The sequence below is a fragment of the Aedes aegypti genome, chromosome 3 (genome assembly GCF_002204515.2).
Source record: "Aedes aegypti strain LVP_AGWG chromosome 3, AaegL5.0 Primary Assembly, whole genome shotgun sequence".
Classification (NCBI taxonomy): Eukaryota; Metazoa; Arthropoda; class Insecta; order Diptera; family Culicidae; genus Aedes; species Aedes aegypti.
The window spans coordinates 40,058,145-40,085,806 of record NC_035109.1 but is presented as its reverse complement, the minus strand read 5'-3'; the positions used below and the strand labels follow the sequence as shown (position 1 = coordinate 40,085,806).

The following is a 27,662-nucleotide window of genomic DNA, read 5'->3' as shown; positions in this document are numbered from 1 at the left end:
AATATCAAATCCTAATATCATCGAATTCTCCTAGAGAAAAACGGCTTTCTTTCCAGTTAAACACCATCTGACAAACATGTTTACTTCACATGATAGAAAATATCAAATATATCCATTTTATGTGAAAATAAAGCGACAGATCATCTGAGTCAAGATATTCACCGATATAGCCCATAGTACACTTGCAAAGTGACCGTCCGCATATCGCTCTTATGGGTACCTACTACTCTTAAATCAGCTAGCATCTAATCATTAAAAACCGTCCTATTTGAATGCCGGCAGTCCAAACAGTTCCGGCTGAAATTCTTCTAGCGAGTTTAATACAACCGTGGCGTGCTTCCGTTGGTCCTCGTTCACGTTTGGATCCGGCACCATAACGACCTGCATTCCCGCTGAAACTCCTGCCGTCACACCGTTCGGGGCATCCTCGAACACAAGGCACTACGAGAAACGATGGAGGATGTATAGTTTGATTTATCGATAAACGTATCAACAAAACTTACCTGATCTGGACTGGGTTTGTCGGGGAAGCGCGAGGCAGCCACTAGGAAGATATCGGGTGCAGGTTTACCCTCCTTGACCTCGGCGTCGGACGAACCCATAACTTTGTGGTGGAAAAGCTCGAACACTTCCTGGTGGTTTTTCGTTTTCACTTTGACCGAGTCCGCCCCAGAGCTGGTGGCCACTGCGATGGGAATGTTGTTCTGGTGCAGATGTCGGACTAACCGTTCGGCACCTGTGGAAGAAAGCGCCATCGGTTAACTTTCGCTTCATTCTGAACTAAGATTGCGCTAAATGATAGAACAACTTGCTAGCAATAAAACACAGAGAAAATCAATTATTCAATACTCGTTTAAATGAGAGTACCTCTCATGAGAGGAGCGCCAGCGAGATCCACTAGCTGTTTCTCACGGAACTTTTTTAAGAACTCATCCACTGTACAGGACAGCTTCAGGTCATTGACTATGATCGATACGGTTCTCTGCTCGGTCGTACCCATGACCTTCATGCGGGTGGCCCACGGGTAGGTCGAGTTGTACGATTTGATCAGATCTCGTAAAATCTTCTCGTAGATTTTCTCTGTATCTGTGGAAAAGAAGAAAAAAGAGAAAGGGAAACCCCGATTAGCTCGGTCGGTTCGGTGACCTCGTCGTACCTGGCATCATTTTGCAGTTTCCCATCAGCTGGTTGATTTTCTCGGTGGAAATTCTAACGTACTCTTCCGGTGTCATCGGCAGGTCCAGTGCTTCGATGATGGCCACGGCGGCCGCTTCCCGCTGAAGGCCCATGATGCTCTGCTTGATTTCCCAGGTGTAGATCTTCCCATATGGATCGGCAATGCTCTGCGTTACTTCCGTGTAGAGCTTTTCGGTGTCTGTCGGGGATGAGGAATGAGGTGATAATGCGAGAGGAGAAATTTTGATACAAGCAGCAATAACTGCGAAACGTGATTGATGTGTGGGAAAATTGGTATTGCTGGAAAAGATGGAATGCTGGAGCTCAAGCGCATATTTTACGTGTTACTGATAGAATGTGACTAGGGTGCGATACGGCTAACAATGAATAGATATGCTTTGGTGAATAATTGATTGAATCTAATGAATATAGCTACAAGCAACTACCAATATAAGTTACTTAAAGTACCTTAAAACGTTATCTTTGCATAGAATGCATCGATTTCTAGATGATCAATAGACTTTTCATGGTGAGAGAGGTAACAGTTTAACGGAGACGCATGGTCGCTATTTTAAATTCCATGTGTAGGGGAACCTGGGTTCAAATCCACTACTTCAGGAAGATTTGCCGAACTAAAGATCAAACAACCTGTATGTATTGTTTTAATGCACGAACATAGTTGGTCTGTATCTACCCTACATGGTGTTAAGCCAGATTTTATCCTAATTATAATAGATTATTAAAAAAAACACTTTTTTAAAACGCTAATTTTGTATGAATAATTATCGTTGCGGGGTACGATGCACTGCTTAATGTTATGAAAAATATTAATCATAGATCAATCTAATTTACGGTGTAGTAGTGCAATGTTGACGAAATTTTCTTTGTTTGCTGTGAGAACTGTCACAACATTGCTTTAGTTTGCTGTGAGAAAGCAAACATAAACAGATATGCTGCCCAGCATTTACTTCCTTGTTGGACAGACGTTGACCGAAAGCTCAAATGACGTCAAACACACATCGATACGTTTTCATTCTGAGGAAATCGACTTGTGTAAGATCGATAGTGCATTAGTATTCGTGGCAGATTGACTGTAGACCTCTATTGTGTTACAGCGGGGATTCGCTGGTTGGAACACTACTGCCTTCTATCTAGCAAATCCGACCCATTAGTTGGTAATCAAATTCCAGCGGTAATGGCTGCTAGCATAGATTTTCGCATTGAGCTCTCGCCGCAATTTTACTGATCTTTGTTTATATTTTCCAGCAGCACTCTTTAAGTAGTGTTGGTGACATGTGATGTGTATGTACACGAGCGCAGAAACCACTATTGCGTTTGTAGTCAGATTTTGACAGGTAATAAAAACGTTTTACGACTTATTCGTCTTTCTATAGCATCGAAATGCTTCAATTATTCTGATAGTACTTGGTAAATTGATTAGTTTATAGCAAGGATGGAAGAAAATCATCTCTAGCGACTAATAACACAGTATTCGAATGATCTAAGAGGGCCGTTGTTCATGTAAAAGCATGATTGCGATACCTCATTCCGCGCGCGTTGAACCGATATATGGAGCATCAGATAAACTGTTTGTCGTGGGACAAACCGTTTGTCGGATGTTGTAACATGTTGCGATTAATGTGAATCAGAACGCATTTACGATGTTAATTTTCGCACAAACCATTACCGATTGACTTTAAGATCAAAAATGGTATGCTAGAAGTCAGACGGGGTTGGTGGTCTGATGGCTACCACTTCTGCTTCATATGCAGAAGGTCATGGGTTCAATCCCAGGCCCGTCCCTTTCCTCGTACTTTGTAGTTATATGTATATCTCTCACTTGCTTCTATCTTCCATTCTAAATATGTCACACTCAAACTATTCGTTCATAGCAAACGCTAGAACCAGAGACGGACAAGAAACCGTTTCCCTAACGCTTCCTACTTCCACGCGCACGCCTGATACATAGGCAGTCTGCTAACCACAAAAGCAAACCTCTCTGCCATACCTTTCCCCCCATCCATACACTCCCGCATGAACTGGCGTGGATGCAGTGGAATATACGGTCTACGTGGGAGCCAGTTCAATGCATCATCAATTCCTCCCCCTTCCCCTCATTGGTCTGCATTCTGACGTGGCAGGTGCCATTATTGCCTAAAAATAGAAGATCACCAGCACTTATACACTGAGGATGCCTGTTAGTCCCAAGCAGTCATTCGGTTGGTTCCTTGTGTAAGTGCAGTTGATCTGGCGATACTGGAGTGCATCCACGGGCGGCCAATCAAGCTCAAGCTCAAGCTCAAAAATGGTATGCTAGAAGTCATATCGCAAGGTGAAAGCGTGAAAATCTTCCAAAACTTGTGAATTCGGTTTGCGAACAATTGATCGTTAGCACACATGCCGAGCGATTCATTTTTCGCGGAGCGTAGTTTGTTGTGAAGACTTGACGATCAATGGTTTATCGTTGTTGCTATGATCCCACGATAAAGAACAACCGCGATGCATCATTGATTTTGTCATGATCACTAGATTTCCATTCTTTGTTTATAGCAACCACAAGTTTTGCTTTTCACAACGGAGCTTCTTTAACGTAAGTGTGCATCGAGTCGTTCGGTTTAATTTTTAATAAAACTATTCATGAACGTATTATAAGCCTTAATTCCGATAACTATGAAAAATATTCATATATGAAAGAACAGCCTATGATCAAAAGAAGGAAAAAAATGTTATGAAATTATCAAAAACATTTCAAACCCTAGCACACCGTTGGTAGCCCAGCGACGAAACAACCATGAGCACAGAATGTTTACTCGAGTTCACAACTTCGTCCTGAATAAGCGGATAGTTTAATTTATTCTCATGGAGAATTTATAAAGTGACAAACATGACTGGCCACACATCAGAGTTGAAAAAAAATGTTTTTGTTCGTGATTTGGCCAAACGGCATTCGGCCAAACGACCCATTCGGCCAAATGGCATTCGGCCAAATGGCATTCGGCCAAATGGCGTTCGGCCAAACAGAATTCGGCCAAACGGCGTTCGGCCAAATGGCCGGACACCCCTTAAAGAACTTATATATATAAAAAAAAATGGAATAGAAAACAATAGTCGATTTTTTTAAACTTTTCCACACTGGGTTGAATTTATGTCATCTATCTGAGAAAAAAATAGTCAGGTTGAAATTTCTTCTCACCCAGCTCAGTTTTACAATTAAGCCTTCATGCCGAACACTGTCTCGAATGCTTTTTTCTATGTCTAGAAGACAAGACCAGTAGAATAGCCTTCAGATTTGTTGGAACAAATCAAATTGGTTACACGTTAAACTTGATGTGTGGTCGAATGTCCATGTCAGAATCCGAACTGTTCATAGGCAAACATTGAATTTTCGTCGATGTGAATCATCATTCTGTTCAAAATGACCTTTTTAAAAAGTTTACTGACGGAGGAAAGCAAGCTGATTGGACGATAGCTGGAAGCTTCTGCAGGATTTTTGTCCGTTATATTATAGTTATAGTTATATTTCCAAGAGTCTAGATATCCCGAGAAACGATGGACGTCATATTTCATCGTGTTTTTTTTACAAGGGTTCTCCCTGCAAACAGACGCCTGAGAAGGTAACTCAGAGAGTGTGGAGATGCTGCACCAACGAAGACCCACTAAAACTCATGCAATGTACTTGAGAAATCCTTGTTGAATTGCTCGAGTGGTGTACAGAATGCACCGACATTACCATTGGTCTCAGACCCTTATCTCCCCGGAACCACCTTACGGTATTTCTTCGCCGCGGCAAGCACATGTGCACATTGCAATGATACTCACTCCATCTATACCCAGGGAAGTCAAGGGAATTTCCATTACGAAAAGATCCTGAACCAACCGGGAATCAAAACAAACACCTTCAGCATGGTTTTGCACTGTAACCACGGTACCTACCACTAGGCCTTAGAAGCAGGGCTGCCAGGTTGGAAGATATGTCTTCCATCGGAAGACATTTGAGTACTGTGGAAGACATTTGGATGACGGAAGATTTTTGAAAGACTTTTCAGAATTTGTAAAGACATTTGGAAGACAAGTTTAAAGTTTTGGCATTTTAAAAATTCCTAGATTTAAAAAAAGAATATATGAGTTGGAAATTACAGAAACTCTTCAAAAAGATTTTCGCACGTCTTATTCAAACAATAGCGATCCCTCTCCAAATTCCGTTTAAAATTCTCCAAAGATTCTTTCAAATGTTGATCTGAGAATTCTGACAAGGATTCTGGCAGCGTTTCTCTTAGCAACTCTTGCAAAGATTTATCAAGACATTCTAGTAATGTTTTAGTATTATTCCATCAAAATTACTCAGGGATTTCTACAAGGACTTTTCGAAATCTGCAGGAATTTCTCTGGGGATTTGCTCCAGAAATTTTTTCGGGTATATCTTTCCTTCAGAAACTTTTCTCCATGGATATCGTCCAGAAATTCCCCCGGAGATTCCCTCCAGCGATTCCTTTTAGGATTTTCTCCAGAAATTTCTCTGGGGATTTGCACCAGGATTTTTTCCGAAGTTTAAGTCTAGGAATTCCCTCGGGGATTTTTCCGGAAATTTGTTTCAACAATGCCTCTGGGTATTTTTTTTTTTCCAGAAACTCCTCCGATGATGTAAACAACAACTGCTCCGGGGATTTCCTCAGTGGATTCTGTCCACGAATTCCTCTGTTGATTTCGTCTAGAAATTCATTAAGATGTTCCTGCGTGGATGTTCTACAGAAATTCCTTCGGAGACTTTTTCAGAGAGTTTTTCCCGAAGATTTCTTCCAGGAATATCTCTGAGGATTTGCACCACGAATTTTTCCGGAGATTTCATCCAGGGTTTCCTCTGGGTATTCCATTTAGTAATTAATTCCGGGGATTTTCTTCACAAATTGTTTCGGCGATTTTTCCAGAGAATATTTCAAAACATATCCTTCAGGAAGTTCTTTGGAGATTTGCTCCACGAATTCCTCCGAGGAACTCCTCAGTGGTTTCTCAATAGCAATTCGTCCGGGGATTTACTTCAGGATTTCCTCCAGAAAATTCTCTGGAGATTTCCATAAATAAATTTTCCGGGGAGGGGGCGGACCTGGTGTAGTGGTTAGAACACACGCCTCTCACGCCGAGGACCTGGGATCGAATCCCATCCCCGAGATAGTCACTAATAAGTTCAGTGACGACTTCCTTCGGAAGGGAAGTAGGTTCCGAGATGAACTAGCCCAGGGCTAAAAATCTTGTTAATAAAGATAGAAAAAAAAAAAAATTCCGGGGATTTGCTACAGGAATTTCTTCGGGGATTTCCTCCGGGAATTCTTTTGGAGCTCCTCCATAGTTCTTCCTGGAGTTTTTTATATCTCCAGGAAGTCTCCAGAGTTCCTCAAGTGCAGTCAAACCTCTCATGGGAATACCGAGCCATGGAACAGAAATGTTTTGGAAAGTTGTATGAGGGGACCATCATAGTAACCACGGAATAATGGGTTTTTTGTATGGTTTCATGTGTCAATATCTAATAATGGAACATCGACTCATGGGGGTTTCACTATGATTCCTCGGATATGCTCCAGAGCTCCTCTAGGAGTTCTTCTGAAGTTGCTTCGAAAAAATCACTACATGGCAATTTTTCTGGATTTCGTCCAGCAATTCCTCGAAACGTCCTCCGGATTTCTACAGACAATTCTTCTACATTTTTTTCCAGAAATTCCTCTGGAGTTCCGCCAGCAATTCCTTAAAAGTTCCTCTGTAAATCCTGGAATGTTCCTCCGGGGTTCCTTACCAACAGTGGGAATCGCTTCGAATACCCCCTCAGTTTCTCCAGGAATTTCTCCGGAGTTAATCAAGCAATTTCTCAGGAATTGCTCTAAGAACGCCTCCGGAATTCCTCCAAGAATTGCTTCATAGTTCCTCCAGAAGCTCCAGGAGGAACTCTGGAGGAATTGCTGATGAAACTTCGGAAGAATTGCTGGAGGACTCGCAAAGGAATTCATGGGGGAACTCCGGAAAAAAATCCTGGAGGATTTTTTGAAAGAACTGTGCGACAATTCCTAAAGGAGCTATGAAGGAAATCCAAAGTACTTCCCGGTGGAACTTTGGAGGAACTTCGGAGGATAAACTGGATTAATTTATGGAAAAAAAATCCCCTTGAGGTCGTCCGGGGATTAATTTCTGGAGTAAATCTACGGAGAAATTGCTATTTAAGATCCCCTGAGGAGTTTCTGGAGAAAATCCCCGGAGGAATTCTTTCAGGATTTTCTAAAGCAAATCATTAGATGATATCTAGGGGGTGCGGACTAGAATATTTTATTTGTTCAAACAACAAACCGTTGTTTGTTTGCTTGTCTCGCAGGAAACCACGTCCAAAGTGCACTCTTAAAATGCTCACACAGAGCATCATCAATTCAATGCTAACGATTTTCCCAATAAACAGACTTAATCAAAAAGTTTCTGGCCGTGTGTCAAAAAGAAACATATTCAAGAAAAGTTGTTAAATGCTTCTGCATAATATTAACCAAGCACAATTTTTTTACAGTTGGCAGTCTTTGTGTGATATAAATTGCATAACATTTTTAGCGTGACGAAATCATGACCGAACATTCCTGGGTATACTCGGATCATTTTTATGAAAAGTTTTGGTTGACAGCAGCCTGACTGCTTGTTGATTTTCAATTTGCATCCCCCAGGATTATATCCTTGATGAATTCCCCAGAAGAATTTCCGGACGAAATCCCCAGAAAAAAATCTGGAGGAGAAAAATTCTCAGGAGATATTCTATGAAAAATCCCCGAATGAATTTCTCAAAAATATCTGGACGAAATGCTGGAGGAAATCTCCGAAGGATTTTCTGTAGGAAATCTTCAAATAAATTCCTAAAAGACTTCTTAAACTAATGAAATCTTTGGAGGTATTGCTAGAGTAAAACCCCGAAAGAATTTATGGATAAAACCCGCAGAGGAATTCCTGGACAAAATGCTCGAATCTCCTTGAAAATTCCTGGAGAAAATCCTGGAGGAGTTCTTGGGAGAAATCACCGGAAGAATTCTTGGAAAAAAACTCCCGAGAAATTTCTGGAGAAAATCTCCGAAGGAATACCTGGAACAAGTTGCCAGAGAAGTTTCAGAAGGAAATTCTCAGATGAATTCTTTGACGAAATCCCTGGAGAAATTTCTGGATGGAATTCCCAGAAGAATTTCTGGAGAAAATCCCAGGAGGAGTTTCGGCAAGAAATACTCGGACGTGCTTCTTGAGGAAATCCATAGAGAAATTCTTGAACGGAATCCTCGGAAGTATTTCTGGACAAAATCCTTAGAGTAATAGCTTTGAAAATCCTCTGAGAAATTCCTGGAGAAAATTTCCAGAGGAGTTCCTAGGGATACCTCCGGAGAAATCCTTGAAATCTCCGAAGAAAACCCCAGAGGAACTCCTGGAGAAAATAATCGGGTAAATTCCTGGTTTAAATCCTTAGAGAAATTCCTGGAGGAAATCTCCTGAAAAATTCTCTTGAAAAATCCCCGAAAGAATTCCTGGAGAAAATCCTCAGAGGAATTGCTTAATGAATTTCTGGACGAAATCTCCAGAGAAAATCCTGGACCAAATCTCCGCAGAAATTGCTATCCGAAATCCTCTGAGGAATTCCTGGTGCAAATTGTGGACGAAATCCACGGAGAAATTGCTATTGGAAATTGCATGAGAAATTCCAGGAGAAAATCTCGGATGAGTTTTTGGGGTAACCTTCGGGGGAATTCTTGGAAAAAATCTTCCAAGGAATTTCTGGAACCGTCCAGATCGGAAATTCTATTCGAGCTCCACTGGGAGCTCGTTCGAAAATTTCTTTGGAGCTCCACCGGTAATATCTTCGGATTTTCGCCATAGTTCCTCCATGAGTTTAATCGGAGTTTAGACATCGAGGAATCTACCAGTAAGTCCTCGGGAAATCCTCCAGTGTTTCTCCAAGAAATTCTCCAAATTTCGTCCAGGAATTTCTTACGAGCTTCTCCTAGAATATCTTCAGAGTTCCATCTGAAATCCCAACGGATTGCTTACTTTCAAAAATACCTTCCATAATTTCTTCGTAGTTTCGTAGTTATGCAATCCTTGGTGGAATCTATGGCAGGAAATTCAGGGAGGAATCCTTGAAGTTAATAGTGCTGATAGTTTCTAAAAAATGCTAAAAGGAGTTCTAGGGTAACTTGTTTGAAAACTGTTAACGAAATTTTTAAGATCGTGAGAATAATTCATCGAAGAGTACATGAGATTTAGAAGTTTGCTAAAAAATCTGAATAAAACCATGAAAAAATATTAATTTTTTGCTAGAATTTCTGGAGATTGCTGTCGGAAAAATAGGGCGTGAAAAAAAATTCTTTGTGAAATTCCTGGATAAATTAGTGCAGAAATCTCTGATTAGACAATTGAAGAAATTCGTGGACGAAGAACAAAAAGTTTCTCGTTGATTGGCTTTGAATATCATATAACATTTCTGAAGGAACTCGTAAAGAAGTATTCTACTAGAAATTTTATTAATTCAATTGTTCATTCATTTTATCCTTTTTGCAATGCTTAGAGGAATACATTCATATTATCTTGGAGAAACCTTCCATATTCTTTTAGATACATTTCAGTTCAATGCGGAGTTCCGTGAATAAATTAATGTAGATATATTTTTTAAGTATTCATGTAGCAATCTGTGAAGGTGTTCTTAGACGAGTTTCTGATTGAACTCCTGATGAATTCTCAAGAATAATTATTCATAACCAAGGGATCTTCCGATTAAATTGAAATCTGGTTGAAAATAAAACCATGCACAGGTCAGCTATTGCTTAAAGCATTTAAAAACAATATGCTAGAGGAATTAGCTGTGGAGGATTTCTTTTAAGAAAATCCTCAACAATAATGTCAAACATGATAAAGGAGAGCCTAACTTTCTGACTTACCAGGCTTAACTAAAAATGGAGCAAATGTCATAACTGAAAAAGCAGTTTTCTGCGTTAAAATCAACATATTAAAAAAATACACAGCAGTTTTGGTTTGAAAGTAAAACAAATGTGTGTATTTACTTTTTCAGAATTTGGGATTTTGAAGCAGAAAACTGATTTTTTCAGTTCTCTCATTCGCTCCATTTTTACTGGGGCCTTAACCCGAAAATTTTGACTTTATAAAGATACCTACCATGATAATTGAAAAGTTTTAAGTGGAAGACATTGGAAGACATTTTTCCACGCAATTGGAAGACATTGGAAAAAATCACCTGGCATCCCTGCTTAGAAGGCCCCATTATGTTACGCTGATTTGGATTATTTTTGTTTGGCATCGGTTTGTATAAGCATCATTCACTGCAATACTGGAAAAATTTCAGGTTCTCACTGATCAAAGCTCAATACGATGGATATTAGACGTCGCCCTATCATAAAGATGAATTCTTAACCATGAAGTACCAACATCCAAATGACAGAATTTCTTGTTTATACTTTTCATTCCTTTTACGTAATCTAATAAAAAGCTGGTACACATTTGGATGTCAAACAACGTTGAATAAATATTTCCGGTATTTGTGTATTCACTGATTGCACTTTTCATCACTGGCCGCGAAATCACCCTGTCTTATAATTATTTGCAACAGTTTACACAGTAATAGTTAGCACTTAATCACCATCACCATTACAGCACTAGGGCAATAATTTGCATCATCGTCCATCTGTTTGCCTGCTCCACTCACAATAAATCGCGTGCTTTCCTTATCAATACATTTGCTATTTACCTACGCCGTCTAGGCAGGTAGGGTAGGCATAAAAAACCACTATCAAGAAAACGAAGAACGTAAACCACGTCGTCGTCGTTCCCCTTCATCAACAGTTTACATGGGACTTTAACTTTAATAAGAAGTATGGATGCAACGCCTTTTCCCTCGCGCGATCGGACCCAAGGTCAATCTCACTGCGAGAATATAATGGGTTAGGGTGTCCCATAATGATGCAACTACAAAAGTCTTGAGTTACAACCCTCAAATTTGCTCCTTTGAATCCCCAGAAGCTACTGTGGAAATTTGGGTGGAATCCGTCAACTCTAAGGGGGGCTAAGCGAGCTCGAAGTTAGTATGAAGAAAATTGACCAAATATATGAGAAAAACGGTTCCAATTACATTTTCGACCAGAGGTAGTTTTCCTGTAGCCGATAAATTTCTTTTACAATTTATTTGAAGATTCTCCAATCAACAGTGATGAGACTGTAACAACCGCAAATCTTGTTTGAAGAATCTTCAATTGAATGAAAGAAACTCATCGCTTTACTTTACCATCTATGGACAAAAATCTAGTTCAAATCGTGTTTCCCATATATTTTGTTGATTTTCTCCAAACTTCAAGCTATTTAGCTCCCCTTTAGAGTTGACGGAATCTGCTCAAATTTTCACAGTACCTTCTGGGGTCCAAATGAACAAAACATGAGGGATGTAACTTAAGCTTTTAAAATTCGAACATTTTGGGCCACCCCATTGTGGGTGCATCATGCAGTTTTCCCGTTCCACGAAAAACCCCCCCATTGCACTACGATTTTCCACTGCATTCCATCACTTGTTGGTAGAGGGGACGACGCGGGCACAAGTCAGCTGTTGGATCAATAGTCGAACGCTACACGGGACTGCCTGATTGATTTACCGATGCGGTTTAGGAAAATGTATCTCTTCGGTCACTTGCACTAATTCTTGAAATATCTACTATAATATAGGCTGAATAGTTAATTGAAGCTGAATTTGAAAATGGATGAAAATGATAAGCATGCATAGGGGGGGGAACACTTTGTCCGTCGAGGGAACTTCTGTACCGTACAATCAATCACCAGGTGCAAACGGGAAAATGCAATACTGTAAGCCAATTCACTGAGTAGTGCTAAATATTACGATGAAATGCATTTACTTACCGAGCAGCAGCCCATCCATATCGAAGATGCAGTGCGTTACCTTCCGGAAGTTGCTAGCCATTTTGCTGCCACCCGCGCCAAGAACCGAACCAGTACTGAAGAGTCGACTCATTTTCGCTGGCAGGAGCTAACGACGACGATGACAACGACATGAACGATGATGACGCCACACACGCGGACATGATGGAAATACACAAACAAGATTGCGCCATCGACAGAGAGAGAGAAAGAGTAAACCAAAGTTAGTAAGCAGCACTAAATAGCATCATTCTACTAAAAATGGGACTTAACACTCTATAGAGCACTGGTTCCCAAACTGTGGATCGTGAAACTTGAAGAAGAGTTGTGAACCAATGTCAGAGAGCGTTGTGAGGAAATTTATACTTTTGTCATACTCACAAATACAAAAAAGGGGAGATGGAAACCTTTAAACTATTCTTTTAGAACATCATTTTTAATTTAAATATATTTGCATTATACTTTACATACTTTAGGGGCAAGATTCGTTCGAAATTTTCAAAGGCAGTTTTTTCGTTCAAAATTAAGAAAATTTACAGTGAAATGTGTTCACTGTGAATACATTTTCATCGAATAATTTTTAGTTTTGAACAAAATAAATAAATAAATAAATAAATAAATTTTGTGGTTTTACTCTGACATAGCTGGAAAAGTATCAGCATACTTACTACATGTGAGTGTACATAGTGATACTTTTCCGAGTCAGTATCAGCTATTCGTGATCAAACGTCAACATCCCACCGCAAAATCGCTAGTATTTGGAGGTGATTTTTACCTCTAACTTGCCAAATAACCTCCAAATCATCACCTCCAAGTTAGTTCTAATAGCCTCCGTTGTATGAAATATGGTGACGCGTCGATCGTCGCAAGTTTATCGTTAATGGGTAGTATCCACTTCGTAAGTACTGTGCAAAAGGATAGGACAAGTAATGGCCAAGAAATACTTCAGCTGTCCAAATTACTTGAGCTGTATCCAGTTGACAAGCAGAGCTGATTTCGTAACATTGGTAACGCCTGCCGTACAAATCAAATGGAGCTGTCACTATTCCGTACGAATTTGAATTGAATTGAATTACTTTTTATTGAAGGGATTTTCTGCCGTAGGCAGGTTCATCCCCAACTATTCCGTACGGAAAAATGTGCTGCTCAATTATTCCGCAAGTAAAAGTGACACTTCGCTCATTCTGAATCAGCTGTCAAAATTACTTCGGTAAATAGCAACAAATTGGACTTGACCGCTCTACGTAGGATGTGGATACCAGGCTTAAACAGTCAATCAGGATTGAATTTTATTAGTTTATATTTAATTTTATTTTTACCGGTTTTGGCCAAAATAAGAGAAAATGTCATTAAAAATTAAATGGGAAGCCGTATTTATACTACAAATATGTGCTTGCAATCTATATTATATGTGTAAAATATCAAAACTGAGCTATAACCATTTTTTCGCTTTGAAAATCCCGTTGGTCAATATAGGCCATCGGAACCAGTTTCGGCCAGAGATTTAAATTCGGTTCCTAAATTGGCCAATCGCTTTGATTTCTCATGAGAGTGGCTAAATTGGGAGTACCCTGGCCAAATTTGGTATATAGGAGGGGATTTTTTTTTATTTCCGTACGGATTTGGGCCGAAAGGTCTCAGATTTTTATGAAACTTTTTCCACAGGCAGGGCTCATCAATATATGAATTAAAAAAATTGAGAAAAATTCAGGGTCGCTTTTTTCCCGGAAAACTCAGTTGGAATTTTTTTATTTTCCTCTTACACTACTTACTTTGAAAGATCATAACTCAAGAACGAAGCATCGTAGAAACAACTATTAACTGGAAAAAGTTTTCCACAAAATTTTCCACCGTTGAGAAAATTCAAAAAGAAAAGCCGGAAAAACTATGCTCCAACTCGTGGAAAATTTTCAAAAAAATATTTTTGAGAAGATAATTTCATAAGCTTTAATCGCTGAAATTTTTGAAATGGTGTTTTTTTTTCGTTTTTGAGTTATGGCCAATTTCGTGAAAAATGTGCAAATGTGCCATTTTGAGTCTTTTCTATGAAAAATAATAACTCAAGAAAGAAGCATCATAGAAACAAAGTTTTTTTATGAAAATGAAAGCAAATTTTCTCAGGAATAAAAATAAATATTAACTGGAAACAGTTTTCCACAAAATTTTCCACCGTTGAGAAAATTCGTAAAGAAAAGCCGGATAAAAACTATGTTCCAATTAGTGGAAAACTTTCAAAAATATATTTTTGAGAAGGTAATTTCATAAGCTTCAATCGCTGAAATTTTTGAAATGGTATTTTTTTTCGTTTTTGAGTTATGGCCAATTTTGTAAAATATGGGCAAATGTGACATTTTGAGCCTTTTCTATGAAAAATCTTAACTCAAGAAAGAAGCATCATAGAAACAAAGTTTTTTTTATGAAAAAACAGCAAATTTTCTCTGGAATAAAAACAAATATTAACTGGAAACAGTTTTCCACAAAATTTTCCACCGCTTTACCTAGAAAATCTTTTAAAACTTCATCAAAAATCCAGAAGTTCTTTCAGATATCCTTGTTCAATAAGGGTAACTTGGAAACTTATTCTAGTTTTATCAGTAATTAACTAAGGAGTTTGTTCAAAAATACCTCACGGATTTTTTTTTTTTGAAAAAAAATTCTTGGCATTTCCCTGGAGACAAAAGAAAAAAAATTAAGGCTTACTTCAGCAAATCTCAGAGAATTACTGGATAAATTTCTGTATGAATTTTAGAAGGAATCTGTGGAGCAATTGCAGAAATCTTTAGAGAAATCCTTAGTTGAAATATTATTTAAATCTTAATAATCAATTTTAAAGGAAATCCCTAGAAATTTCTGGAGAAGTTATTGATTCTATTTTAGAAGACGTTTTGAACGGCAATCTTGGAGGATATCCCAGGGAAATCGATGGATGACTTCCTGGATAAAATCTTGGAAGAGTTAGGACTTTATGGATAAAAAAAACTCAAAGAACTTTTGGAGGAATTCAGATGATTTAAAAAAAAAATATTAGGGGATTCCATTTCTATGGTTCTTTATGATAAAATCCAAAATGAATTCTTGGGGTATCCTGAACAAATTTTTAGAAAATTTTTCCCTAAAATGTAGTAACTTTCAATTTCAGTCCAGTAGTAAATATTTTTAACTTCATTGTGTACAAAATATTCACCAACGTTTGTCCTACCCATGATTTCAAACGTGGACGCGCCTCTGCTCCGAATCTAGTAAACGACACTGAAGACGGCTTTACAGTTGAGATCGAAATACGTGTATATGTCAAAGGATACAAACTCTAGTGGAATTAAAAGGTATACCGTACACCCCCGCTAATTTGAACGGCACCTCATGCAAACCATCGGGGTTCATTTTTAATTTGAACATCTAGTCACCCTAGAAACGTGTTTCTGGCTTCCTCTTTCGCTGTTTTGTATTGATTCTGCGTTCCGTTCCACAGCGTTCCATTCTAGTTTTCTCCGTCCCATTAGATAAATGGCGTTTGAACCATTTTTAATCTGACGATGTGCAAATTAGCGGGGTACAAATTAAAAAGTGTTCAAATTAAATGTGGTCAAACCAACGGGGGTACCCGGTAGTACTAAGTTCGGTTTTTCATTTACTAATGACGGATTTCACTATGTTTCAATTAGTAGAAAACTTTCAAAAAAAAAAAAATTTGAAATTTTTAAATTGTACTTTTTTTTTCGTTTTTGAATTATGGCCAATTTTGTGGAAAATGACCATATAAGCCTTTTCTTTGAAAACCCATATTTCAATCGAAGCATCGGAAAACAAAGATTTTTTATCAAAGCAATTGATTTGTTGCGCGGAGCACCAGTTCTTCATCACCACTTCTTTTGAAATCCCGATTTTTATTGTCACGCTCAATTCAACCCTATGATCCCCAAAGGAAATATTAAAATAAGATTTATATTGGTCAATCCTAAATTAATTTTGATGTTTTTTTGGTTTATGATTGATTCTTATCTAAAAAGATTTGTTTTTGATTGAGCAAGCTTTTTCATTGCAGGCATCTGGCAAGGAACTTTATTTCTCGCGTTCAGTATCATCATAAGGAAACTTCTCATCGTCCTGCGTCCTGCTTAATTTTGTATCAACATTTCGACGTCTCAGATTTGTTTCGACAATAATAAGACACAAAGCCTTTCACATACTGATAGTTCCAAAGTGTTCTGTCGGGGAAAATTGGATTGCTTCATCTTCCAGGTTGTTTTCCATGCCAAATTTAAAAAAATACAATTTTTCAGCTAAAATTTTTCATACATAGAATATTTCAACTACAAAATCTTAACCCACATTCTGAACATCTTCGTAAAAGTATCCGAAGTACATGAAAGTTCGATAATGTTCGAGATTTCAGTACAGTAGCTTTCAGTACAGTAGCATGTCCGAAAGAACTTGAAACTATTGAGAACCAGAGCTACAGGTCCAAAGCCCTGATAAAGGTGGATGGTTGTGATGGCTATGACCGTGGTCATCATGTAAAGAACAAGCGGACAATGCTGTATCGATACGTATCGATACGTATCGTGTCAGCGCCGAGGAGGCAGCCCCTCTAGCACGATGTAGGTAGCGCAACAGACTCGGCAACGAATAAAGGACAACGATTGGAAAGTTGGTTCTTGAAACGTGAGAACTTTGAATGAACCCGCGCGTGATGGGCTCCTGGCTCGTGAACTACGGAATGTCGACGTGAACGTGGCAGCTATCCAGGAAATACGCTGGCGAATTCCAAGCGGTGGACCCCATCGCCAACACTTCATTCAAGTACCAGATCTACACACTCAGGTTTTTTTTTCACGAGCATTCCTGGAAATATTTCTTGACAAATTTTTGGATCTCTTTTTAATGTATTCGAATTCTCTGAGCAGAATCTCAAAAGAGAAACAAAAAAGTAAATTGGAGTACCTTGTACCTTTTAATTCCGCCCAAATTGCTTATCTTCGACAGATACGCGTAATTCGACTACCACTTGCAGTTTTCTTCAATGTCAGTTACTCGTATCCACTGGGTAACTGACACTGAATAAGACTGCAAGTGGTAGTCGGAATACGCGTATCTGTCATATATAAGCAATTAGGGCGGAATGAAAAGGTACAAGGTAATCCAATCTAGTTTTTTCAAACTTTTTTGTTTGGCGATCCTTGAAAATTCACCATTAGCGCACCGCACCGCTGAAATCATCATCAGAGAGCTGAGGAAAAATTGCATAAGATAGGCTACAGAAACTAGGTGAGCAATGGTATTTACCCTATGATATGAACGATTTTCTTAATCATGTTCTACGATTTTGACGTGTATGGCAAGTTGAATAACAGAATGTTGCACCCGGTTTCACTGCAAGCAGAATAAAGACATGACTGTAGTCATGTTTGCATTTCCAGTCATGTATAATCCAGTGAATTCCACCAAATTAGGATGATAGTGTTACCTAACCCACAACATCTAGAACAATTAAATTGATTGGTTTGAACTAAAATGTATCTGAGTTTATAACTAATTTCTCTGCGTCTACTTGTCGCGAAAAACAAGCAGAGCGGCCAGATGGGTCGCACAACTGAAAAGTTTGGGAACCTATACTATAGATAGAGAATGGACAAAAACGACATCCCATCGGTGTACGTCATTGTTTTGAAATGTGCTCGCTGATTCTCCCGCCTAGTAGGCCACACGGTTAGTGGCTGCTGCGACGCAAAGGATTACGGTTACTACAGCGTTTTATGTCGTAGCTGCCTACGATGGGGAAAACAGCTGCTTCCGCAGTTCTAGGTGAGTATATTTATATGGTGCATCGGCATCGCAACGCACGACCAAATCTGATGGAAGCGCGTGCGCTTCCTTGCTAACAACAATGAAAAAGGTGATGATCCGGCGCCCATCGCATGGTAGGCAAGTGACCGAGTGCTCGATTGAGCAGGTCCACGTCGCGCTGTTTCCCCTTTGAGTCACTACTTGCAAGTAAGGATACCAACAGCAGCTAAATAGTTAATGAAAAGATGAACATGATTGAGGACAAAAACATCTGGTCAATGAACAAGCGCATGTCGCAGGGAAACAGATTACTTTGTTTTGTGTTTACTACTCGGCAGCCTTTCGTTTACAGTTGCTCTTTAGCGATGAGATAGTAACAATGAGAGAAGAACTAGCGTTCTTGAAACAATTTCTACTATTCGTTTATTAAGGTTCAAGTACAAGCGAATATTACTTAAGCACTTCCTTCAAAGGCATTAGATCAAAATGTAATCACTGAAGGCCTACTATGGTGGTCTGCCCGAGCCGATTTCAAAATTTTATTATCAAAATTAAAGACAAACAGACGTTATTTCGTCTTTGCAAATTGTTTTGATTCCCTAAAATCTAGTCTAGTAACCTTTGAGAATGAGCTGAGAGAGAGGAGACAGCTGGCTTAGATTGCGAGCTCCCAAAAGTCAAGGGAACCTGTCATCAACTGTCACTGGAAAACCGCACATTCGAAGGGCAGAGCGTGAAAAACCGTCATAATTTGGCCAAAATTAAACTGGATGTGAAGGTTGTTTTCCTGTGTTCTCGTATATAAAATCGTTGAATATTTAAATATTGTCGATTGAGCTCAATTTGCTATTGAATTTTTTTAGTTTTGTGATCTTTTTGAAAACAAATGGGATGTGACAATGGTTTTGACCCAGTTTGTGCTCTCCGAACCATTGTGCATAACCCAAATATGAGAAGAAGAAATCAAAGAAGCCAAGAAAACAAGCCAGTTGTCAGTGAGCTGTCTCCTCTCTCTCAGATAATGAGTAAGTAGATGAAAAACCGAATATAGTACTATATCATTTAATTCCACTAGGGTTTGTATCCTTTGACAGATACGCGTATTTCGACCTCAACTGTTAGGCCGTATTCAGTGTCGTGTACTAGAGTCGAGTCTAGTACACGACACTGAAGACGACCTTACAGTTGAGGTCGAAATACGCGTATCTGTAAAAAGGATACAAACCCTAGTGGAATCAAATGGTATAGTACTATATTCGGTTTTTCATCTACTTATAGGCAGGCTTGATAGAAACTCCTCTACGATGCAAAGAGGAGGCTATTTTGCCGTTTTTATGAGGAGAAAAAAATAAACTCAAAATTTTCAACACAGATCCTGAAGTGATTCGAGTGAGAGTGCAAAAAAATGCGAGGATTTTTTCAGGTACTCTCTCTCTCTCTCTCTCGTTGCGATGCTCACCATCACTCACACTTCAAACGAACTCTTGAGTCTGCCGCCCGAACAGGCAGTCCTCGGGGAGTTGTGAGAGCACCCTTTTTTGATGGAATTTTACTCGATTGTGTTTTGTGGTGCATCTTTCTCGCTCATTTTTCGTTGCCTCTCTGCTTAGCATTTTATCGCTCCCTCGCAAAGAGGCAAAGGCAGTCAGAGTAGAGTAGAGTATGTCACCGAACTCTGATGATGTTGAGGAGTATTATCAAGCCTGCTTATAGGTATTCCACTAAACAGCTCGAAAATTTATTATCAACTTTGATAATGGGCATATCGACACACAGAGAGAAAATTGGAAATGAAAATCACATCGAGATAGGGAGATATCGAGATAACTAGGATATCTAGATACGGAGAGTGAAAATGTATGCAGAATGAAGGGACCGAACAAAATTTGTCAATTTGACCGAACAAAATCATCGACATAGGGAGAAATATCGAGATGTAGAACTTAAAGATGTGGAGAATCGACTGTATTCTCAATACCGACTGTATAAGTGCATTTGTGATATTTTCTAAAGAAGGAATGTTAGAGTGTAATGATTGTTGATTCTAGAGACAGGAGGATACCTCTGCATCTCCAAGGTACCATCGTAGTGACTCAGAAAATATTTTTAAGTGCGATTCAATTTGCCTCCATCAATCGACATCGACTCATAACAGTTTGACGTGGTGTGACAGTAGTGCGAAAAAAAAATTCTCCACACATTGAATCTTAAAACAGAAATTAACTGAAGCGTTGGCACTGGTGCTAATCAGGCTAAACTCGATGTCAACGTCCGAAACGAAAATCACGCGGAAACGTGCAAAACCGTGACAGGAAAACAAAGACAGCCGGCCCCGTGCAGAGCTTACTGCGATGGATTTGATTATTTTGTTAGTTTTTCTAAATTAGGATCATTTCTTAGCTTACAGCAACAATGTGTTGAAGGAGGCTGGTTGAAACCAGCCAGGTGATGATAATGTCATCATACAATTTAGGTGAAGTTGCTATCGTCATTCATAAGTGTATAAAACATTTTTTTAATCACGTGAAACCAAACATTTTGAGAGCTGTTGAAACACAACTTGGTAAATATATTTTTATAGTTGCCTATTTGCTTTTTGAATGAACTGAGCATCAACTTCATATGATTCAAACTTACTAGCGGAAATTGACTAGCAATAGATCTAAATTTTTATCAAAGGAGATTTTACGAACAAGCATTACTCGTGGATCAATACTCAAATTAATTCCAATACAGATGTCCCGATTTTGACAGCCCCATGCCCCATTGGTTAACAAATCGGGAAAGAGCTAAAATCAGTAAAAAACATTTCAACTGGTTTAAATTTTTATTTTAACTTAAAGACTTAGTTTTATGATTTTGTAAATATTTTTTTTCTACTTCCATTTTCTATGTACCGTAATCCAAGGTAACATTGATCAGTTTCTTGGATAATTATTATAAATTTCAAATTTTGAAATTTCGGTCGTTAGATTGCCAGTATATTGATTAAAATAAATATAAATGCTAAAATCGGGGATAGACAAAATCGCAGGCTGACAAAATTGGGCCATTACTGTAGGAGGATTTTATTTAACTAGTGCTTTTCATGATATTTTTAAGTAAATCCTGAAAATATTTATGAAAGTGGAACTAAAGTGTCTCAAGAAAACAATGATTTGTATGAATTAAATAAAGCCTTCAAGGAAAATTTAATTATTTTGAAAGCTTCTTGATGAAATGTTGTGATAATTTCTGGACATTTGTAATTATTGCAGTAGGCAGAACTTTTGATATTGCTCAGAAAAGAAAAGATTGAAAATGGGCAGGATTGAAAGTAATACTCCGAAGTATTATTATTGATTCGTGATAAAAAAACACATTATTTAATTTTAAATCAATTAACTCATTACGAGTGGTAAAGAAAAGATGGATAAATTATGGGACGTGGATTTTTTTTTAAATCTTACCCATAATTTATTCATCTTTACCACGCGTAAGCGCGTTAATTAATTTACAAACCATGAGGATTTGATTACGGAACAGCTCAATATATGTATCAATATACATTATTTAATGCTTGTTTTTCAATTATGAATCGTGGTTTACGGCTAACCAGCCGAGTGGAAGTTTAACAACTACCGAAAAGCTAAAAATTACATATATTTTGCAATTGGATTAGATGGACAAATTGATGTGAAGATTTGCGAAAAAGTTACACGTCTTCTCAGTGAGAATCGAACTCACGACTCCCCGATCTCTAGTTGGGGCGCGTTACCACTACGCCAATGATAAATCAAGTACAAGCGTTCACCTCCACATAAAGAAAAAATGATAATCCAAAAAATCAAACAAATCAAAACTATCTAGTCTAACATTTTACACTAAACCGCATATAATAAGATAGTTTTTCACATTTCATATAGAAAAATTCTAAAATTTACTTAGTCATGCAAAAATAAATGCTTCACACACATTGTTACCTTGGGATGGCCAGAACATGTTTGTAAATTCCCAATATAACGATTTTTTTGTGTATATCAAAGTTTTAAGTTAAATCTATGTATGACGTGATAATTGTTCTTCAAAACTCAAAAATTAACCCACTAAGATTATCTCACGGATTCCAGTAAAATCTTAACAGCTGAATTTTGTACTGGCAATCAAAATTGACGTGATGCGGTAAATTTTTACCGTTCTTGTTGAAAAATATTACTGAAATCTTTAAAACTTTACAAACTAGCTGTATTTTAGTTTACCGAACTATAATGGCTATGATAAAATTCATCGTAACGCGTAAAATGAGTATTAGTTCTGCCACTGATTATTCATAATTTATTCTTTTAATTCATAATTTAAATCTGAGTCTGGGCATCAAAACCGAATTTCCAAAATAGTTATAGTTACTGTCAACTCTCCATAACTAAGTAGTGAAGGGACCAGGGAATTAAGGAGGTATCGAGTTATAGAGCACTTTTTTTTACTATGGTTCTCTAACTTGATATTGAAATATGAAGTATTGTGTTATGGAGAGTTGACTGTAGAAACTAGTAAACTTGTTCGCCAAACACTTTTAAACAGTATTTTAAAGAGAATTCGTTAAAAATACCGTTGCATGTTGAAAACATTGAAAGTTAGTATACAGAGTAAATAATATTTTGTTTCTGGAAAGCAAAGCACACAAAGCAAGATGAGAAATCCATTAGAATTAAAAAAATAATTCGATGTTACTGTGCACACTCGCTAATGTGACCGATACGTCATCCAAACCATCGTTTTTAATTTTGACTTCTAGTCACCCTAGGAACCTCAGAAAAGCGTGTTATCGCGAATAAGTAATGAAAATGGCCTATTTTAATATTCAAATGATATTTATTGCATCAAACTCGATATAATTCGAAAATGGCTACTTCTAGAGAATTTATCAATAGAATCATTATGGTTCAGAATAATTTCAAGATTCTTATTGTATCATCAGAACGTATTTATTTTGACAAAACATCAAAACTTTTTAAAATCGACCTAAAGTTCTTACAAAAACTTTTTTATTAAAAATTTCTCCATCATGAAACTTTGTCCCAATTATCTGTTTACTATCAAGATTCTATGGTGAAAATTTAAAAAATATCAAAAATGTTTTTTTTTTTTGTAAACGTTCATTTTTTAAAAGATATCAAGCATATTTGGATTCAGATTCAGGATTAGAGACGGTTTTTAACACTAAAATCACATCTGTAAAATATTATAGAAAACAGACATGGAAAACCGTGAAAAATGTTCAATTTCACCCGAAATTACGGTAGTTTTCTCAGTTCTTATTCTTTTAAGTTGTGTTTAAATTTAAATTATTAGACCTCTGTAGAGATAAAAACAAAAACAGAATTAGTAGTAATAAGCTAAAAAATAACTTTTTTTTCACCTTTCTTAAGAACTAAATGAAGGCGTGGTGTCAAGAGTTTGTCAAACCTTCAGATGTATTGGAACCTTTTAATTTGAGCAGTATCGGAAATTAAGCATTTTACCAAATTGTGCAACCTTCAGAGCACACGAATTTCCAACGAAGCGATTCTTTGATTTTTAAAGATTACGAAGAAATAAAATCTGCGAATGCTTTTGAAGCATTTAGCTGCCGGTGAAAGCATTTTAGCAACATTTGGAATTTAAAAAAAATAGATTTTGTTGGTATTGATTCTAAATTACATTTTATATTTCGGATAAATTATGAGGTTGTTCCATTAAAAACATGGACACATTAGCATCTTACCACAATTATATTGAAATTTTATGGCTAGTTATCACATATTTTCACAACGCAAGCAAAACTCATTTTTGATCTTTGGAGTAGATTTTCTGCATTGCCTATTCTGTAAGATGTGACAATTAGTCTTCTTGCGACAGTTAAGTTTTGCAATGCTGATCAACTTTCGACCTACTGTAACAATAAAACGGAGTAACTTTGATAATGCGATGATAACAACATACTAAACGAAATAACAAAGTTTCTGTTAATCAGTTAAGCAAAACGAATGCAAAAGTAAAGAATATTAGTATGACACTTCATGTCAAAGTCACTTTTTTCATTGGAAACAAGTACATTTGAGAATACCTATATATGCAAATATTAAAAATTTAAAAGATTTTAGCATTTTTGAAACGCTCTCAAACAATCTGTTCTACGATCACTATAGGCAAATATAATGCGCCACCATCATAGAGGTCGCTGGGGAAGAATGAAAGAAATGTCACTGAAAATGTTTGTTTACGTCCAAAATTCAATTTTACAACCCAAAAATTGGGTAATAGTCAATCGATTATTGAACTATTTTCCATTGGCATAATCATTTGGAACCACTATTCTTGCGATACGCGTGATTTCACAATAAATTTAACCACTAACAAAAAATCCGGAAGTTTATATCCTTATGTTGCCAAACACCAATTTTCCAATTTTATCCCACTAACCACACTTGATCACCGACCGGATCTGTACATTTTCGTTGGAAAACAAGTTTATTATGTTTTTTCAATGCTCTCTGATCGTCTACAAAATAACTATTCTGAGAAAAAGTGTAAATTGTGTGCTCCTTCCTATGCTGCACACGGTGCGTTCTCAACCCAACCTCTTTTTTTAAGGTTCTTCTACTAGCCACCAGATGTCGGAGTGATCGTTAAGTTTTTAATATATTTGCCTATTTAATGAGGTCATAATGAGTTCGTCACTTATCCTTGACAGCCTAGCTGTAGTAAAATATGAATTCGGTCTCAAATCTCTTAGCGACAACCGTTTTCACAAACTGGGACCATTTTTGTAATTTAAGTCAGAAATTTCCATATAGCGTTAAACGCCTAGAGGTATGCAACGCCCTATGAATGTTCCGTAATTCATTTAATTTTGTTCGATTTATACTTCATTATCAAAGTAACCCCAAACAGAAAACGGACTTTCGATTATATGAAAAATTATACATCCATTTAAAATAAATCCTTTGGCAATTTATCAACTGCAATCTATAGTTAGGATGCCAGCACTTGTTTTAAAAAATATAAATTATAATTCTTTGAAACAGCATGCATAAATATTCAAGTTTTCTTCGAAAAAACTATCAAAGTTATCCCGTTTTACGGTAATGATTTTTATTGCAAATTGCTGCGCTTAAACATTATTCTCGAAGTTATTCTAATTGTTGAAAACCTCGAACACATATTTAAGGAACAACACAGAGGAAATGCTGTTGAATGGCATCACACTAATGTATTGTGAAAATTATTAATTAGTTTTACTATGCAAAGCATACTTAAATTCTTCAATTCGTTTTTTTTATTATTAAACAATATCTCCTCAGAAAGTATCTTCAATTTTCAAAACTGATTGAAACTGGTATTTTAAGTTACCATAATCATCCGAAAATATTTTATACTCATCATTTCCGAAAATAAAGGACGAATTCAATTTTCATTAAAAAGACGCGCGGGACACAGCCTGTCAAAGTCCTAAAAACGGTACTGTCCGGCATCGTTTTCAATATTTTCTTAAAACCATTTTTTTGCTCAACATCAAAGCAATGTTCATGAAAATCTACTATTGCATCTGGAATGTTAATGATTTCTAATTATGTATTGAATTATGGATTTTTTAACCTTCGATACGGTACGGCATATGTAAACTGTAGTAATTTGCATCGTGGTCGCGATATAACTATAACTCGATGATCCCGTTAATATCGAGTTTAAAAGTGTAGTAAAAATTTAAAACACCATTTAATTGAATTCTGTTAAATTAATTAATCAGCAATTTATTGAGAAAAAAAATATTAAAATATTAGGCCATCAAAAGTCTATCAACATACAGATAACTCTCCCTTACCCGACATTGAAGGGACCATCGAGTTAGGGAGGTATCGAGTTACAGAACACAAAACCAGTGCAACTACGATCTAAGGGACCATCGAGTTAGCCATGAAAACCAACTTTTACTATGGTTCTCTAACTCCATATCGAGATAGGGGAAGTGGTGGTAAAATGAACACCTTAATGAAATCATCTTGTTTTTGATAGAAAAATGAGGAATTTGTATAGTTCAATCGCACAACATCAAAAATAGGGATGTAATCTATAGCAGCTACATGAATTCGTACTAAAATAGCTAAATTTTTACATATTTTCATCGCAATCAAATAGCGTGAACATTTGCATTTTACCTGCACTATGTGGGTAAAATGAACAGCGGTTGGTGGTAAAATGAACACCATGCAAAAAACGTGAGCAAAAAAATTATTTCTGAAAATTTTCATTGCTCCACCGAAAATACATTCAATAATGATTGTAATCCATTCAAAAAGAATTCTAATGGTATCAGATTTGACATCATATCATAACGATATTCACCTTACTGAAAAACCTCAAGTCTTCCTAGCTAAAAGTTACGTCAATTCTAATTTTCAAACGTGGTTTTCTAAAACCTTAGTTTTTGTTGGTATTTTCACTTCAATTGACTTACGTATCAACTCGAACACTAAGATTTATGATCTAAATTGTCCGTGCGTAATAAAAAATCATCGAAATTTGTTTTTTCTCGGTAAAAGGCATGGTGTTCGTTTACCACCCCTGTTCATTTTACCACCACTTCCCCTACGGGATATCGAGTAAGGGAGAGTTAACTGTATACTCAACAGATATGTAATAACTGTCAAAGTAAACTTCATATAAGCATTTCAAAATTGATTTCCTATACCTTGCCAGGCAAAATTTTTCGATACTTATAGCACTATAGAGTAAACTTTCGTTTTTCCTGATGGCAGCATCGTACCTTCGCGTACAAGTATGTGTCAATATATGATTCTGAAATCCCCCATACTGGCAACCTTCTCTGTTCTGAATGAGTAACATCGGAAATTTTGCATCGGAATGACAACAACCCTCGAGTAAAGGGACGAACCTTGTAAACAGACAACAAAAGCACGGTTTTTTGTGCGCTTACAATTTTGTATCACTCGTGAAAATAAAGAACATCCTTGCCCCCAGCTTCATCAGAAGCGACGCGCCGGTTGGTTCATAAAAGTCACATCGACCCATACACAACCCATTAATCAGCGAACCAATCACACACAACAAGACAAGGGAATTTGCACGAACCCGAGGCGTATACGCTTATATAACTGCACCGCCAGAGAAGATTTCGCTTCTCGCGTCGTGGATAATTACCTCTTTTCGGTGATTTCTTCCCAAATATAACAATGCCACAAATATGTTCCGAAGTGTTAATTTTTGCGATAACACCGGAATCTGTTGGTAAAGCAACACACAGTAGGCTGATAACACACGAGATCACGCACCACACCTCGGCTACTGAGTTGTATTAGTAGTGGAGGCAGACTCAAGACGGTCTCGCGAGACGCTACTGATGATGACTGTTGTCGATGTTGACAATCACAGCATGTGGCGCGTGTGAAACGCCGGGCAAAATGACAGCGAAATAAAACAGCAAAAGCAACAACTTCAATTTGAAGGCGCTGTCAAAATATATTGACGTTTTGCTTGCATAATGATTTGTTTGAGGGTGGTTCTGTAGATGGATTAAATAATTTAAATCTATTTTTTCTATTTATAACAATTTATACTTTCCATGAGAGGAACATTTGCACTTTTGTTCATTTAAAGTTAATAACACCGAGGGTTGCCAAATCATGAGCATATTCGACCGCTAAAATAAAATACAAGTTTGCTCTAAAAAAACTCCAAAAAATATCTTTCTTTTTTACAATACTAGCACTCTATTCTTTCATATATTA

General features: G+C 37.3%; 1 protein-coding gene across 2 annotated transcripts; it reads right to left on the bottom strand.

The window, feature by feature from the left end:
- Nucleotides 1-79: 79 nt before the first annotated feature.
- Nucleotides 80-27,293, bottom strand: LOC5580280 (probable pseudouridine-5'-phosphatase). Of its 2 annotated transcripts, none has more exons than XM_021853456.1 (5): nucleotides 27,076-27,293; nucleotides 12,094-12,220; nucleotides 868-1,086; nucleotides 504-736; nucleotides 80-441 (listed from the first exon to the last, which is right to left on the bottom strand). In XM_021853456.1, exons 2-5 carry the CDS (start codon nucleotides 12,203-12,205, stop codon nucleotides 265-267), a joined length of 741 nt encoding a protein of 246 aa, XP_021709148.1. In that variant the 5' UTR covers nucleotides 12,206-12,220; nucleotides 27,076-27,293; the 3' UTR covers nucleotides 80-264. The 2 variants fall into 2 exon arrangements, with proteins under 2 accessions (XP_021709148.1, XP_021709147.1); XM_021853455.1 differs by lacking the exon at nucleotides 868-1,086 and adding an exon at nucleotides 1,157-1,375 and having other exon boundaries at nucleotides 27,076-27,290.
- Between the last annotated feature and the right edge of the window lie 369 nt (nucleotides 27,294-27,662).

What these genes read in the sequence shown, in the direction of transcription:
- LOC5580280 (XM_021853456.1), bottom strand. Translation starts at nt 12,205, where the DNA reads ATGAGTCGACTCTTCAGTACTGGTTCGGTTCTTGGCGCGGGTGGCAGC. An exon ending in TATGGATGGGCTGCTGCTCG is followed by an intron (nt 1,087 to 12,093) that starts GTAAGTAAATGC and finishes TCTTTTCCACAG; the next exon opens with ATACAGAGAAAATCTACGAG. An exon ending in ACAAACCCAGTCCAGATCAG is followed by an intron (nt 442 to 503) that starts GTAAGTTTTGTT and finishes CGTTTCTCGTAG; the next exon opens with TGCCTTGTGTTCGAGGATGC.